Consider the following 15,776-nt stretch of genomic DNA (forward strand, 5'->3'; position numbering starts at 1 on the left):
AGAATATATCCATCAACTACATTCAGTATTACTTCAAATATATATGTGCAACATGGATTAAGTCTTGGGATTAGTGTGACCTCTGGTCCGTGATCACTAAATCAGCCGAGGTGACCTCTGACCTCTAAATGTCATTCGCCTCATTGAGCAAGGTGCTGATGTCAAAATTGAAGATTAAACAGAATGAAGAGCTTAAAGGTGCTCCTTTTTCCGAGGTAGAATTAGCTTTAATCAATGTCTCAAAACACGACGTGATTTAAAACAACACAAAAACTTCTTGCAATGATCCCACATACATTTTCTCTTAAAATATGGTTAGAATTTTCTTACCGACAGTTTGTAGAGATATTGATGACTTTCTTGCTCATTTTGTAGTGAATCCGGACAAATACGATGACCAAAATAAAGTCGATTTCTGCAATCATATCTTCTTGTGATGTTCCTGGTCTCATCACTGGTAAAACGCGACACACGCTAATGTTTAATAATAATGCCATCATTCATACTAGGAGGGTAGACTCTGACTATGGTGAAGGTTTGAGCACAGAACCATGGCCTCCAATAAAACCAGACCGAGAAGAAGTGAGAAGGCCCCTTACTTTAGCTGGGAGTGGCAGCACAATGTAGAAAAGCTTACCACACACACAGACACACACACACACACACATTCACCCTTACATTGACAAACGCGTACAAAAGCACACCTGTCAGGGCCTTTCCACTGTGTGAGCAAAAGCAAAGAAATCTTAGCCCCCTCCTTCTTTTCTCTGTATGTGGCATTGCATGTCTGGTATATTAAAGCAAGTCCATTCAAATCCCACTTTTCCCAGCTGAAATAATGGCAGGAGCAATTTTCACATTTAGACAAGCAAGGACACAGGAAGTCTTGACCTTTCTTAGCTCTATGAATGGAGTCAGACGTGGGCTCCTATAGCTGTGGTCCAACTTGATGATTAAGATGATTATGATTTAAGATTAAAAGAAAAATCTAAACCTCAACAACTTCTGTAAGCAAAAAGCACCTTAAACAGACACTTCTGCATGTTCGACATCTATTTCTGATGGCATTTTTAGTTCCACGACCAGTACAAACGGGCCTTGCTAGAAGGGTCCCAATTGTGTTCGTCAACTGATGTGTGACATCCATCTGAAAAGGAGTCTGTCAAAAAAAAAAGTAGATTAAATCGAACTGCTCTTTGGTTCGTAGGCTCTCTCATCACCACTTTGCACCATGTCTTGTCCTAAAATAATTAGAATGTGGCTTTAGAAGACGGAGAGGCCAGATCCTCAATAGGCAAAAGAAGGAACGATCGAGCGTAGAATGTGAGCCTCCGATTTCGGAAAACAGTCCATTTCTTTACACTTGAGGTTTGTTGTCTTTTGTAACTATTATCCCTTTTCACTTATTGCTTTCACGCAACTGTGCCCCTCTTTAAAAGTCTTTGTGCCACTACCATGAATACAGGCAATGCGTCTGTGGCAGGTAGCCCCTTATTGCAAGTTAATATCCTGAAAGAGCCTCATACAAGTACTTTTAAATTCTACCCAACCCACGGAGGGCTCATCATCAATCGAGCACTTCTCCCCTTTGTGGGGCTGATAAGTGCAGCGCCGTGGCCGGTGACAATAGCTGCCAAGTGTGGCAAAGTAATCACCTTCTGGGGAAAACACTAGTAATTACTTTTAAACTGTTTGGGCTTTAGAGACAACTGCTATTGTGCAATCAAATGAAAGGCTGCCTTAAGAGAGCGACACTGTGATGGCTGCACTCAATGTTTGTCATCTGTTTGTTTACACAAGGACTCTTTGTAAGTTACAGATAAGCTGATTTTTATGTGTATGTACATGTGCTTGTTCATATGTGTGCTCTTAGCTTGGCGTTTTTTTCTGACATAAACAAAGTCTGCGCAGGAAAGGAAAAACACATTGTATGTGCAGCAACAATAAAAAGGCACCCAATCCTGCAGGTAAAAGTCCAAAAGGTTCAAACGCAGATAGTGCATTCTTTTTATGCCGTAGGTTCTTTCCCACATGGGTATTAATTAATATGAATTTCAGGTTAATTGAAGTTGATTAAATAATCTTTTGAGTGAAAGTGTGTGAACCTGTTATTGTAACTCTCTGTAAATTCTGAAATGGATAATTGAACCTTCCATGGTGGTCCCATGCACCTTCCACACTGAGCGCAAACGTTCCCTGTAAAGCAGGGGTTTGATCCTAAGTGGATCACAGAATTTAAGCTCGAAAATGAGTAATTTCAACATTGATGTGCCCTAGTCTGTATACTGCCACTTATAAATGATATGTAATGTAAGGCACAGACAATATCCAAACAGTAAGTGACGGATATCAGTCCCTGCAGGAGCTTCGGTTTAACTTTCCTTGATTTTGTGAATTATTTTTATTGAATTTGGGAAAATGTTGTGTAATAATTTGAGAAAAATTGCAGGAGTTCTGTACCCAATTTGAAAATAAAAAAAGACTGCCACTATGCAGTATAACGGGAAAAACCGAGCCCTGAACATTTTGTGGAGTTTAATTGAATGTATTGTATGTATTTGGAGGAGCCGACTTGGATGCTCTAAAAGGCCAGATTTGGCACCCGGGCCTTAAGTTGGACAAATGTTGCAAAGTATAGGCACGTATGGAAGATAGGCAGTCATGTTATGAAACACATTCCTTCATTTAACTTAGTTCTATACAAGGAGTTTTAGGGTATTACAGAGTATGAGTGTGACAATATCTCGATACGGCGATATATCGCGATATTTTTTCACACAATAATTTATCAATATACTCGCGCTAAATATCATTTTTTTTTTTTTTAGATTTAACATTGATTTTCTTATTCTCAAAACATTTTCTGCTTTTTCACTAAAATGTGCTGGTAGGACTTCACAGAAATGTTGTCACTGTTTACTGGAATATTGCACTACAAGCACAGTAGTTATTATTTACAGGCAAATTATTCAAGTATTCATTCAAGGAGGAATGGTATTAACACATGCATTCCTATTTACTCCAAATTCCTTTTATTTCTTTGTTGATGTAAATATAATGTACATTAATCTTTATTTTGTTTATTTGCGTGTGTAAATGGAGGACAAACATTGTTGCAGGAAGATTCCTGGAAGACAAAACAAGGACAGTTAGCCCCACAGATCCCACTATACAAGGAGTTTTAGGGTATTACATAGTATGAGTGTGACAATATCTCGATACGGCGATATATCGCGATATTTTTTCACAATAATTTATCAATATGCTCGCGCTAAATATCATTTTTTTTTTTAGATTTAAGATTGATTTTCTTATTCTCAAAACCTTTTCTGCCTTTTCACTAAAATGTGCTGGTAGGACTTCACAGAAATATTGTCACTGTTTACTGGAATATTGCACTATAATGGTGTTACTGGTAAGAAAGACCCTATTTTTTGTTAACAGAAAGCACTATTGGAGATACTTACTCATTTACATTGGTATGTTGACACTTACAGTATTTACAGAAATGTTGCACTAAAATAGTGTCACTGTTCATAGGACACTTTCTCCATGTATTGTCTTTCAATAAATAAAAATTGTTTTTCACTTAATCTTTTTTTTCTTGTTATGTCAGATTTTCGTAGATTGATGTCTGACCAATATATCGATAATCGCAGTATCGTCATATTGTGAGATAATCGTTATCGTGAGCTTTGTATAGCGTATTGTATCGTGAGGTACCCAGAGGTTCCCACCCCTACTACATACTGCAAACAATGAACGAAATACATCATTTAAAATCAGGCTTGAAAGATACAGTCACTATAATAATGAAATGTTTCCAAGTTACTCTATTTCAGTCATGTAAACAGATTTGTTGTAGCTGCAATGGAATAATACAGGTAATCTGAGCCATTAAAAGAGTGAGAATAAAAAATGTATTGATACAAATATATTACTCTAATAGTGAGAGACAGGGAGAAAATAATCTTCTACAATACTGTCTTCAAACATGAATTAGTTGCGTCAGTAAAGCAATTTGTTGAAAATGCTGTGACAAACTGCTATCTTTTTAATCACCAAAATTCTTCCCGATACAACAGCAAAGACGCTCTCGTGTCCCTTTGATTTCTCTCGTAATCTCTTTAATATCAACTATCAAATGCATGTTAACTCAAGACGTTGCATCATGTTCACATTCTTCTGTGTGTGTGGGTGAAATACTCATAGGGCCTGTGTGCGAGGATTAACAATGAATTCAGGCAACAACAAAAAAAAAAAAAAAAAAAAAAAAAAAAAAGAGAAAAATATTTTTTTTGAATGAAAGAATTTGGTGCCCGGAAAGTAAAGCTTTCATGTTGCGGTTGAAGCAGAACTCATGCATCACCACTTTCACACATCTTGCATGTGTCATGAGCTCATCTTCTGAGACCTACCTATAAAGTACACACAGGCTTTTCATCCTGCCAGGAAAAATATAAATATGAAGTGTCAAATAAACCATAGGACCATTTCATGCATTTTCTATACCTACACCTTTGTTTCGACTAAGCTACATCTGAATGGATTTGCTTTTTAGAGGTGAACTCCCAACATTCTAGTGAAGTAAAAAAGGTATTTCTTTAGTTTGTTTATATAGTTTGCATCCAGCATATAACAAAATACAATTTTGTTTTTTTGTTTTTTCTCCAAAATTAGTCTTTTGAAAAAGTATTACTGATTAAAATGATGAAATCAAACAGTACAATTTAACTATGTTTTAAATCATTCCTAGGCTGTTTGAACCACACATTTGGTAACATTTTATGTAAATGTGCTCATGGCACTAATTCTATCAACTCATTGTGATCTAATCCAGCCTCTTTCGCCTTTACATTCATAACTTAACTCATGGTTGCAAGATAATCATTCAATCTCATATTTATCAATGATTATTGGGCAGCAATGTTGCTATATTGTACTGCACTCTTGAGTTTGGTGGATTTGCTACATAAAGCTATTCATTACAACCACACAAATGAGCAGTTGCAATGACTTAAAACAAAATTGTTCTATATATCTTTTTTTCTAATGCAATGCCTAAAGTTCTGGCTGTGCAACTGTATTGTACCTTTGCAGAAAAGAAAAAGCACTATTAGTATTCCTGCTGTGGCAGAAGAAAACATTTTGCTTGGAGTTAATCAAATAAATAAAAAATAACAGCACGACACAAGGAACTATTAGAAAATTATTGGCTAATATTCCAATCCTAACAAATAATCTTTAAGGACATTGTGCCCATTCTAACCAAAAATAATAATTACATTATTTTAAATCTACTTATAACAGTAAAAACTAACTGACCAGTATCAAGTGAAATTTAACATGTCATACTGGTATGAAATATCCATGAAACCAGTGAGTTGCTGCCCTCTGTTAAAAAAAAGAGAACACTGCAAGTCATCTTAAAGAAGGCGGAAGAGACTTTTATTTCAATTTAGTTGGTAGGACATTAAATTCCCAAAGTTGAAATGTTGGGTGAATTAGAAGAAAATGATAATAAATTGTTAATTATTGTGAAGGCTAAATGACTAGATTGGTGAAAGCATGTGTAAAATTTCAGGATGTGTTAGTAAGTCACCATCAAATATAATTTACTGTAACTCAAACTCGAAAACAAAGTAAAAAAAAGCTAAAATAAAAATTCCTCAGAATACATGTAAAAAAGGGGTTTCAAAATGTGAATTGATTGAATATTTGAGGGTCATAATCTCATGAGAAAGCAGTTTCTCTCATCTTTTCTGCCTTCTAGTGGTAGAGTTGAGAAAGCAAGCCCTCTGTGTTTTGGAGAAAGGAAAACACATGAAATAAATTAAAGGTCAGTCCATCAGCTTGTTTACATTTAAGCTTTTTCAACTTTGATAAAAGACATTGCACCACTCCAACGGCCATGACTTCTAGTGGGTTAATAAAACCAGGCTGCTACTTTTCTACTTTTTGTCAAAACAAAAACAGTCATTTTCTTGTAATGCCCACACAATTTTTGAGGGTTCTGTGCTTTAAAAAAAAAAAACAACAACAACACCGGTTAATACTGCATTGTGCGTTGATTGATTCAAGGTTGTGAGTACCAATGAATGTGAGATAAATAGAGCGATAGAGACTGAGACATCAGTACTTGAGGCCTCTCGGAGCATTTATACTATATTGTGAGCTTGATAATACCAGGAGGCTGCAGGCTCGTGGGTCTCCCTTTGAACAACAGTCCATTCAATAGAAGAACATGGCAACCTCTCCCCACCCTTTCGCCAGTCACCAGCATTTCATTTGCAATCTAAATCTAAAACACGGGGTGCTGGTGAGTCACATCAAAGAGCTTTTTGATACCTCGTACGGAGCAAAGACTTGAAATAAAATGGCTAATTATACGTGTTGATTAGTAGGCGATGTAAGCTGCAGACTAATTGGACACTGCACAATGTAGAGCTGCTTTTGTTTTCTGTGCATCTCAATGAAGTCTTTTCTCTCTGCAAACGATGAAATGTAAAGGGAATTCTTATATTTGCAGAGAAAAAAAAACAACGTGTTCACAGATGCATTGAAGGACAGATTTCCAACTCTAAAAATATGTTTATAAGGACCATAGTAGGCAGTAAACATACTCAATCAACCTAGAAGAAAAGGTTAATGGCTTGATTTACCATCTGGAGATTCTGTAATGCATCGCCTAAACTGAGCTCAACAAACTCAAACTGGTTAAAAGCAGATCTTTTTTCCCAAAATAGTTTACTATGGTTTACTCCCACAGTCCAAACACGGCTTCATTACGGTTGTGGCTCTGAAATGACAACACAGGCCCAGCTTCTCAAAGACAGGCGCATTACCTGGGTGATTGAACGCCGTGAAAACTACAGGACATGAAGTACATACAAACTACACACACAACTTGGTCACAGGTATGGACTAAATAAAATGACTACCTCGTGGCCACCTGTCACTTCGGAGGTTCTTGGGCAGATAGTCCTACAGTCTTGTGCATACTCAATTGACCTACAATAATTAGAACAGTAGTTTACACATTTACAGAACAATTTGAAACAATAATCTCAAAAGACCTTGTGCAGCTGGCCTCGCTACTGCAAGTTGCTCAGTCAAAGTCTCTTGCATTTCCGGGTGAATGCAGGTCTCACAGCCTCTTATACTAAACTAAAACCTTGCAATAATAAGGGTACATATTAAAAAAAAAAAACTAATAAAATTGCCCTTAATAGCTAAAAAAAAAATGCATCTAATTTAGAAAATATAACATTTTCACAGCATAAGCCATAATTTTCAACAAAAAAATGTTTAACCTTTGAAACAAAAATGATTGTCTTTAAGTGCAAGTAATTTCAACGCCTACTTACAATGGTCATATGTTGGCCAAATTTGATGCCTAAATACTTGCACTTTCAAACACTTTTCTTAAATTAAACCCAAGAAAACTGAAAATATTCTAAAACTCTGAATATTACTAAGACAATTGCAATTTTAGGCTGATGAAATGTTTGAAATAAAATACGTCTATCTTTGACCATGGTCATTGACTGGTGACTTGTCTAAAGCAGTGGTTCTCATACTGAGGTCTGGGTTCCCAAGCTGTATCTGGGGATCAATGGACCAATAAAAACTTCACATGTAATAATAATGTATTGGATTTTATATAGCACTTTATGATAGACACTCAAAGTGCTTTACAGAATTAAGGGATTATTCTTTCATTCCACACTTAGTGGTTGTAAACTACTATTGTAGCAGACAGAGGCGAGATGCCATAGTGACCCATCGGTCCCTCCGACCACTGCCAACACTCACTCATACTAGGCAATGTGGGGCAATGACGGATACCACTGGAGCGACTGTCCCCCACTGTGGCACCTGGAATTCTCGGTGGTCTCCCATCCAGCTACTAACCAGGCCCGGACCTGCTTAGCTTCAAGATTGAACGAGATCGGGGAATAACATATGGCCACATAAATGTACAGTGTGCGGATAATTGACATGACACACTGCTGGATCACTGAAGTGGGATGGCCATAAATTTGTGCAAAAATAAAAACTTCGATTGTTTTTTCAAAATTTGAATAGAAATAAAAGCCACTCAGTGGAATGGAGCACCTTAAGTCATCAGTTATCTGAGAATTCATGAAGCGCTACAATTAATAGGCCCAATGTCTGTTTGCCCTAAAGTAGACTGATGTACTAAATACAATCTAAACCAAATGTGTTCAGATACCTTACCTGCTAACCCTGAGATATAGTAGAGTCGGTTGGGAAGTTGTGGGAGTGGATTGAGTATGGAACTTGATTACTTCTTCGTTGGAGGTTAGACATGGACCTTGATAGATGTAGCTTCCCCTGCTGGTAGGAGGTTGATACCAGTTACAAAATGTTAACAAAGGTGCATTCACTGAATCCTCAGACTAAAACTTCAACTGAAACTTGAGTCAATAAGAAGGATTCTGAGCATCAAATGAGAAACTCAAAATGTTGTCAGTGACTCGAGGGAGAATATTTAGACATCGATGCAATCCTTTCATTTGCCTATGATGACAGCCTTTTTGGAAAGAGATTTATATCTGATGGACAGATTTATATTGTGTCTCGATTGTATACGCGGTGGATGAAGTAATATACTAATTGATTAATATGACTTCACTCGTCCGTGCATACGGATTAAGACAGGCTTCATCAGCTGACTGAATGCGTAAAAGTGTCACATTATGATAATCCATTGGATGGGATATCCCATAATCCAATGGAATAATATCATGCTTTTACACATTAACAGTGTCAGCAGCTTCCTGCCTGGGTTCTTTCATTCCTGCCATATCTGTAACAGTGCTTTTGGTTCATAATTTTAAACTTCAACACCTAACCTGTCTGGAACAAGTTATGAAGTGGATCAGATCTGAGGTAGTATAAAAGCTCCGCCTCCTGGTGCGCAGCACTACTGTTGCTTTTTGCTGTCTTCATGGATTTGGTGAGACGCTGCAATCTCCACTTTTTTTTTTTTTTTATGTAAACGCACACGTACCCAGGCTGAAAACACTTGGCTAAAATGAGCGTGTTGTGATCAACCGTCGTAAGACAGCTTCTCTCTGACAGGAAATGTTTGGTTAGCACTTGCACTGTTTATAGCATTTACACAGTTTATAGCACTCACACTGTCACAAAGGAACTTCCAAATGTAAAAATAAAATTTATTGAATAGAATAAATGTTGCATTTCACCAATCACTTTTGCGTCTCATAAATTATTAAAAGGGGGTTCTCAAACTTTTTGGAACCTCCAGGGACCACTTACAGGTGAGAAAATCTTCCAAGAACCCTCATGTCATGTTAACAATTCACCACAATTTGTAGCCCTTAAAGCCACAGGAAAGATCTATACACCAAACACATTTAAGATTTTGTAGTAGAAATATAACTCAAAGATACCCTTGTGTATGATACTGTCACATCATGTGGAAGTGGTGGTGGAGGACCCAAGCGCAGAGAGATTGAGACAGCAGGCCGGTGTAGCATTCATAGAAATAGTCAATGTTTAATGATCAAAAAACAAAAACCCAAATTCAAAAATGCATAAGAAAACCAGGGAGCAGGAGACAATACGCCACAGAAAACAGAGGGTAATATAGGCAAGACAAATTTATTTATTACAGCGCATTTCATACACAAGTCAATTTAATGTGCTTTACATGATCAAAAAGTGCAACAAAAAAAAACATTCAACAGCTTAAAACCTATAACACAATTTTAAATCAATAAAACCATCAATAAAAGCATTACATCAACAACTACATGACCAAAAACCTCCATCTTAATCATACACAGTAGAGAAAAAAAGTGCCTTTAACTTTGATTTAAAAATGTTCACATTAGATGCTGACTTCAGCTCTGCTGGCAGTTTGTTCCACTTATTTGCAGCATAACAACTAAAAGCAGCATCACCATGTTTACTGTGAACTCTGGGCTCCACTATCTGACCTGTGTCCATAGATCTGAGAGACCTGCTGGGTTCATACCTGACTAACATCTCACTGATGGATTCTGGACCAAACCCATTCACAGATTTATACACCAGCAGCAGAACTTTACAATCTATTCTGAGGCTGACTGGGAGCCAGTGTAAAGACTTTAAAACTGGAGTAATGTGCTCTGACCTCTTTGTTCAGGTTCAGACCCGAGCTGCAGCGTTCTGGACCAGCTGTAGATGTTTGATGCGCTTTTGGGGGGATTCCTGTTAGGAGACCATTACAATAGTCCAGTCTGCTGGAGATAAAAGCATGGACCAGTTTCTCCTGATCTATATAGACATTGAACCAGCCATCAGTCTGTGTCCAAACACTCAGCTAAATAGTGCAGAAGGCTTGATTGGGAACTGGCCACACCTGGGTGCAAAACATGAGGCAGCTAATCAGAACCTAAACACTGACATTACTGGGAGGAGGAGGCACAAGCAGGAAGACAACAGTTAGAACATGAAACTAGAATAAACAAAGACTCTCAGAAAAACCAAAAGAGAACCACAAGGACTGAAGACACTAAAACCAAACAGAACCTGACTGATTTAAGATGTGTTTATGTATTACCAATAAACAAAACATGTGGACATATATATTCGAAAAAAAAAAAAAAAAAGAAAGTATTTTTGGCAGGATTTCATAGCCATTGAGACAGCCATCACATGCACTTCACAGTGATACAGTATAGTGTATGGGGTTCCGAATGTAAAATGTAAAGTAGCATGTTCTATATCAGGGGTCACCAACCTTTCTGAAACTGTGAGCTTCTTCATAGATACTGAATAGTCTGAAGGGCTGCCAGTTAGAAAAGGAATTCTCAAATACTAAATGTTCACGGTTTCACTTTAATGAGAGGATAAGATCATAAGTAACCTAAAAAGGTAGGAAATGTTTAACTTTCAACATGCAACACTTTATTTCTCCTAATTTATGCATTATAGTTTCATTTTCATCACATTTCAAAGATAAATATCATCTTCCTATTTTACTAGCTACTAACAAACTCATTTTAACAAATTGTGTTGAATTTGATGTTTCATAAAATGTAATAATGATGTCACATTAAAAATATGACATCATATATTTGAAAGTGGTGCACCAAATGTAATGGTAAAAGCATTTGTCACAATGTTTCAGTGAAAATAAGCATGTAAAGATGGTAATTTAATCACATGCAGCAGTATTTAACTACTAAGTACTGGTACTGACTACATTATTAAAAATGTGTACAAAAGAGAAATCTAAATGTAAATATTAAATCTAAATGTAAATAAATGCATCTCTAAATGCTAGATCGGTGTAAACCTAAATGTTTAGAAGTTATGCAAAGTGGGCAGGTCAGCGCCTGTCGATCCCGAGGCCACGCCTACACCACCGACTGTGGCTCAGTGAGTGGTGTACATTTAACATTTAACATTTACAATTAGATTTAATATGTATTACATTCAGATTTATCTTTCATGTGTACACATTTTTAACAATCAAGTTTTACACTTGACGACCGATTTAACATTTAGATTTACATTTAACGTTTAGATTTAACGTGTAGGTTTAGATTTAACATTTACAATTAGATTTTTTTTTCATGTTCACACATTTTTAACAATGATATAAAGCATTCTGTTTACATGAATTTGTCTCAAATGAAAGAAAAATTAGATAAATGTTTAAAATATGTCAGCTATGAAACAGTGACCGAATTTTTACATTCGGCAAATAGTAGTGTATCATGTGTAATAACCATAAAGCCTACTGTACATGTTTGTTTTCTTGGTGCATTGGTCCCATGTACACTGTTGTAATGATACATTATTATTATTATTATTATTATTATTATTATTATTATTATTATTATTATTATTATTATTATTATTATTATTATTATTTCATCACTCCCATCCACATACAGACTGTGGCGTGAACACACACTGAAATGTCCTTGTTATGCACTGCTCCATTACCAGTATTGACAATTTGACCAAATTTTCTGAATTATTTCACTTCATTTCTCTATTACGTTTGCTTTTAAGGGGGTTTTGCAACATGGCTCTTAAATCCACCCAAACAAGATGAAACTGGTGTTAATTTGCACTGTATTGATGGGGAGTAGTGGGGCCTGACTGGTTTTTGTAGCCCCCTGACAAGCATCCTCTCATCATGTGATGATCACACAGCAGCAGTCTGATTGAATCACTTGTTACCAAGGAGATGGGATCCTGACAATGATGTATGTGCACATAGCAACCATAAGAGGAAAAAATAACTCATCACCGTGCTTTACACACAGAGATGGCATGTGTTTATATGACAAACAGGTGATATTGTTTTGGTTTATGAAATAAATAAATAAATACAAAATAACAATTTAGAATGGCGTTTTATAGTGATTATTTATTTTTATTTGATTTTTTTATTTATTTTTTATTTTTTTAAACAAAATAAAATAAAAACTTGGATTTATTTGTATTCAATAACCTCCATCGCGTTGAAACGTGTTTTGCACATTTATGACCACAAAAAAAAAAAAAAAAGAAAGAAAAAGGGACACGCGCATGCAGCACGGGAGGGGGTCGCAGCTTTGTGCAGGTTGATGTTTTTCTCGAACACCTCACAGACAGCAGCCGACCCAGCAAGGGAAGGAATCACAGCCGATAAGAAACAATAAATGTCTGCTCTGCCATTAAAATTCCCGTGTGGATGAGAGAGCCCCCCCGCTGGGTGCAGACACGCAGCATATGGGAGCTGAGCCGTGAACGCTGGAGCTGAGGCTGAAACGATGGGCATCCTGGAAGCATCGCATCACCCATAGATCCCAGGTATTTGACATTCATGAGTGCAATCCGTGATGTTTGCCACCGTCTGGACACAGAACGCACTCGACGCTTGTTACTGTGACCGGTTCGATCCTGTGCAGATGTGGGCTGATGTTTGAACACTGAGGCCCATTCATTCGTGGGTGGAACGTGGTCAGAGAATCACTGCTGAGGATACGGATGTTGAACACTCTCCCATCGTGGTCAACATGGGACCACCACGCCAACACTCTGCTGATGTCAGATGAACAATGTCAGGCTCTCAGAAGCCCACTATGGGCACAAACCTGACCGATCAGCTTGATATCACCAGCTCCAGCCTGGATCCAGCCTGGTCCTCCACTGCTGACAGTGTGGTAAAGATGGTGCTCATATCTTTGATTGTGTGCGTGTCCATGTTTGGGAATGTTGTTGTTCTGCTGGTATTCCAGAGGAAACCTCAGCTCCTCCACGTGGCCAACCGCTTCGTCCTCAACCTGCTTCTGGCAGACCTTCTGCAGACTGTTTTGGTGATGCCATTTGCCATCGCAGCTGCTGTGCCGTGTGTGTGGCCCCTGGATGCTCGGCTGTGCCAGACTCTGGTGGTGCTCATGCACCTCTTTGCGTTTGCTGGGGTCAACACCATCGTAGTGGTCTCTGTGGATCGATATTTGGCCATTATCCACCCTCTGTCTTATCCCACACGCATGACGCCTCATCTGGGAACCAATTTGATCATCTGTACCTGGGTGCTGAGTTTCCTTCAGAGCACTCCTCCTCTGTATGGGTGGGGGTCCATTGACTTTGACCGTCACCACAATGTGTGCACGGTGGTGTGGTCCTCCAGTTTGTCCTACTCAGCCGTGGTGTCCACCTTCTCTTTCTGGCTACCGGTGCTCATCATGCTTGGATGTTACTGGATGGTGTTCAGAGCGGCCCGCAGACAAAATGCTCTTGTGCACCCCATACAGACACAGTCCTACTCTCAGCCCTCACGCCCACAGGACCCTCAGGGCCAGAGCAGCCCACGGCCTCAACCACAGCCTCAACCTCAACCTGGTTCTTCTGAAGGCCCTTGCCCTAGTAGATGCTACCCTGTCCGAGTGAGACACAGACGCTTCCATTACCACTGCAAGGCAGCTCGGGTAGTCTTTGTGATCATGGCTTCATATGTACTCAGCATTGGGCCCTACAGCATCCTAAACATCTTATCCATGACCACCAGAGCAGCTGTGCCCCCATGGATAACCTCCGTAGCCCTTGTGCTCTTCTTTCTACAGTGTTGCCTACATCCCTACATTTACGGCTACATGCACAGGAGTGTAAGGAAAGAATTCCTGGCTTTAGTCTGTGGGATGTTCTGCAAGCAGAGCCGTCCCAGCCAGAGTTCTGCTGTGGAGAGCTGCTTCACCACTGAGGGACGCTCGGGGCCTCACCCTCATCTGCCCAGCCTGGCCGCCCGAGTCTTCCCTCTGAGGACTTGGGAAGAATGCACAACATCGTCATCTCCGATCTTTGAGAGAAAGTCGAGAGACAGTCGTAAAGACACGACCTCTACCAGTGTGAGCTCTGAGAGGGAGCTCACTGTGAATAGCAACCCACGCTCCTAAACTGCCCTTGATTTTCATTGGAAATACCAGACTGATGCTAACTGGAACAGTTTGTAGAGCTTGATGAGTCTTCACGAGTTGGAACAAGTACTACCTGATCACCATCACTAATAAAGCTTAGTTATATGATTATAAATAAGGGTGTCCCGATCCCAAATCGGTATCAGATATCGGTGTGATCGAATTGTATCGGCCAGTATCGAAAACCTCAGATATAATATTATTTTCAGGGTCTTCTCATTCTTCTTTTTTTCTTTTCTTCACCTTGTCTGTGCATGCTGTCAAAGGTCAACACTAAGTAGTGCAATCTTTTTGTGACAGCTATGCATGTTTTATTATTGCAATTAAATGAATGCATTTATTTTGCGCAATTGTGACCATCACCAGCCCTCCCTAAGGAAGGGTAACAACAACTTTATTAAAGGGAGAACATAAAAGGAGATCGCAGTGTTACACCTAGGTGAGAGGGAAGGAAACAGGGAAGAGGGAGTCAGGGTAGGACAATAAAAGGGGTGGGAAAGAGTGCAATGTGATGCTCTAATTCATGTTTTAAATTTTTTTTTTTCAAGTGTAGAATCTTCTTATGTTTAAGGTTAGTAACCCATTGATTAATAATAAGCAGGCTAGTTTTCTCATACTGTTGCTGATTGTTGTTCTCTATCTGCGTATTATCGCTTCATCACGCCTTTTTTGACATTATAAACTACAAAATTAATAAAGTAGGTCTGATTCATGCTGATTTTGTATTGGCCTATACGCAAGTGTGCGATATCAGTATTGTATTGGAATTGAAAAAGTGGCATATATTGGGACACCCCTAATTATAAAGGTAATTGATTGTCTATCCTGTGAAGTGACCATCGTACATTAGAAATGTAAATTGGGACTTGTTGTAGGCGAGAACAACTTGTGGTATTTATGTAAAGTTAAAAGTTTTAAAAATGTATTAGGTCAAAAGTCAACACGTGTGCAGTTACAATCATATTTTACATGTATTAAAATCACAAATAGTATGTTCAATAAATAATGAAATTGTCCTAGTGTTTTAAATTGGCATTTAAACCTCTCCTTTTCATGTCCAGATACAATAGATATACTTTAATATGTTTTATACGTTTGCTCGAACTGTAAAAGCTTGGCGTCTTTGAAAATAAATACTTTGCAGTATCGACACAACTATGAATCGCCCTTTAAACTTTTTCTATTAAATTCTTTGACCCTCTGAAGAATGTAAGGGTACAAGCAAACTTTGTTTGCTACTTATAAACTCAGGGTATTAATTGTTGAACATTTGTATTGTCCCTTAAGATTATTGAACGTTGTCAATGAACACGTGTTTAGGATTTG

At 38.2% G+C, this 15,776-nt stretch overlaps 1 protein-coding gene across 1 annotated transcript; it reads left to right on the forward strand.

Annotated features, from left to right (window-relative positions):
- The first annotated feature begins 12,633 nt into the window (after positions 1-12,633).
- Positions 12,634-14,766, forward strand: gpr101 (G protein-coupled receptor 101). Its single transcript, XM_028459366.1, has one exon. It carries the CDS (start codon positions 13,092-13,094, stop codon positions 14,427-14,429), a length of 1,338 nt encoding a protein of 445 aa, XP_028315167.1. The 5' UTR covers positions 12,634-13,091; the 3' UTR covers positions 14,430-14,766.
- The last annotated feature ends 1,010 nt before the right edge of the window (positions 14,767-15,776 follow it).

The sequence above is a fragment of the Gouania willdenowi genome, chromosome 10, assembly GCF_900634775.1.
Source record: "Gouania willdenowi chromosome 10, fGouWil2.1, whole genome shotgun sequence".
Lineage (NCBI taxonomy): Eukaryota > Metazoa > Chordata > Actinopteri > Blenniiformes > Gobiesocidae > Gouania > Gouania willdenowi.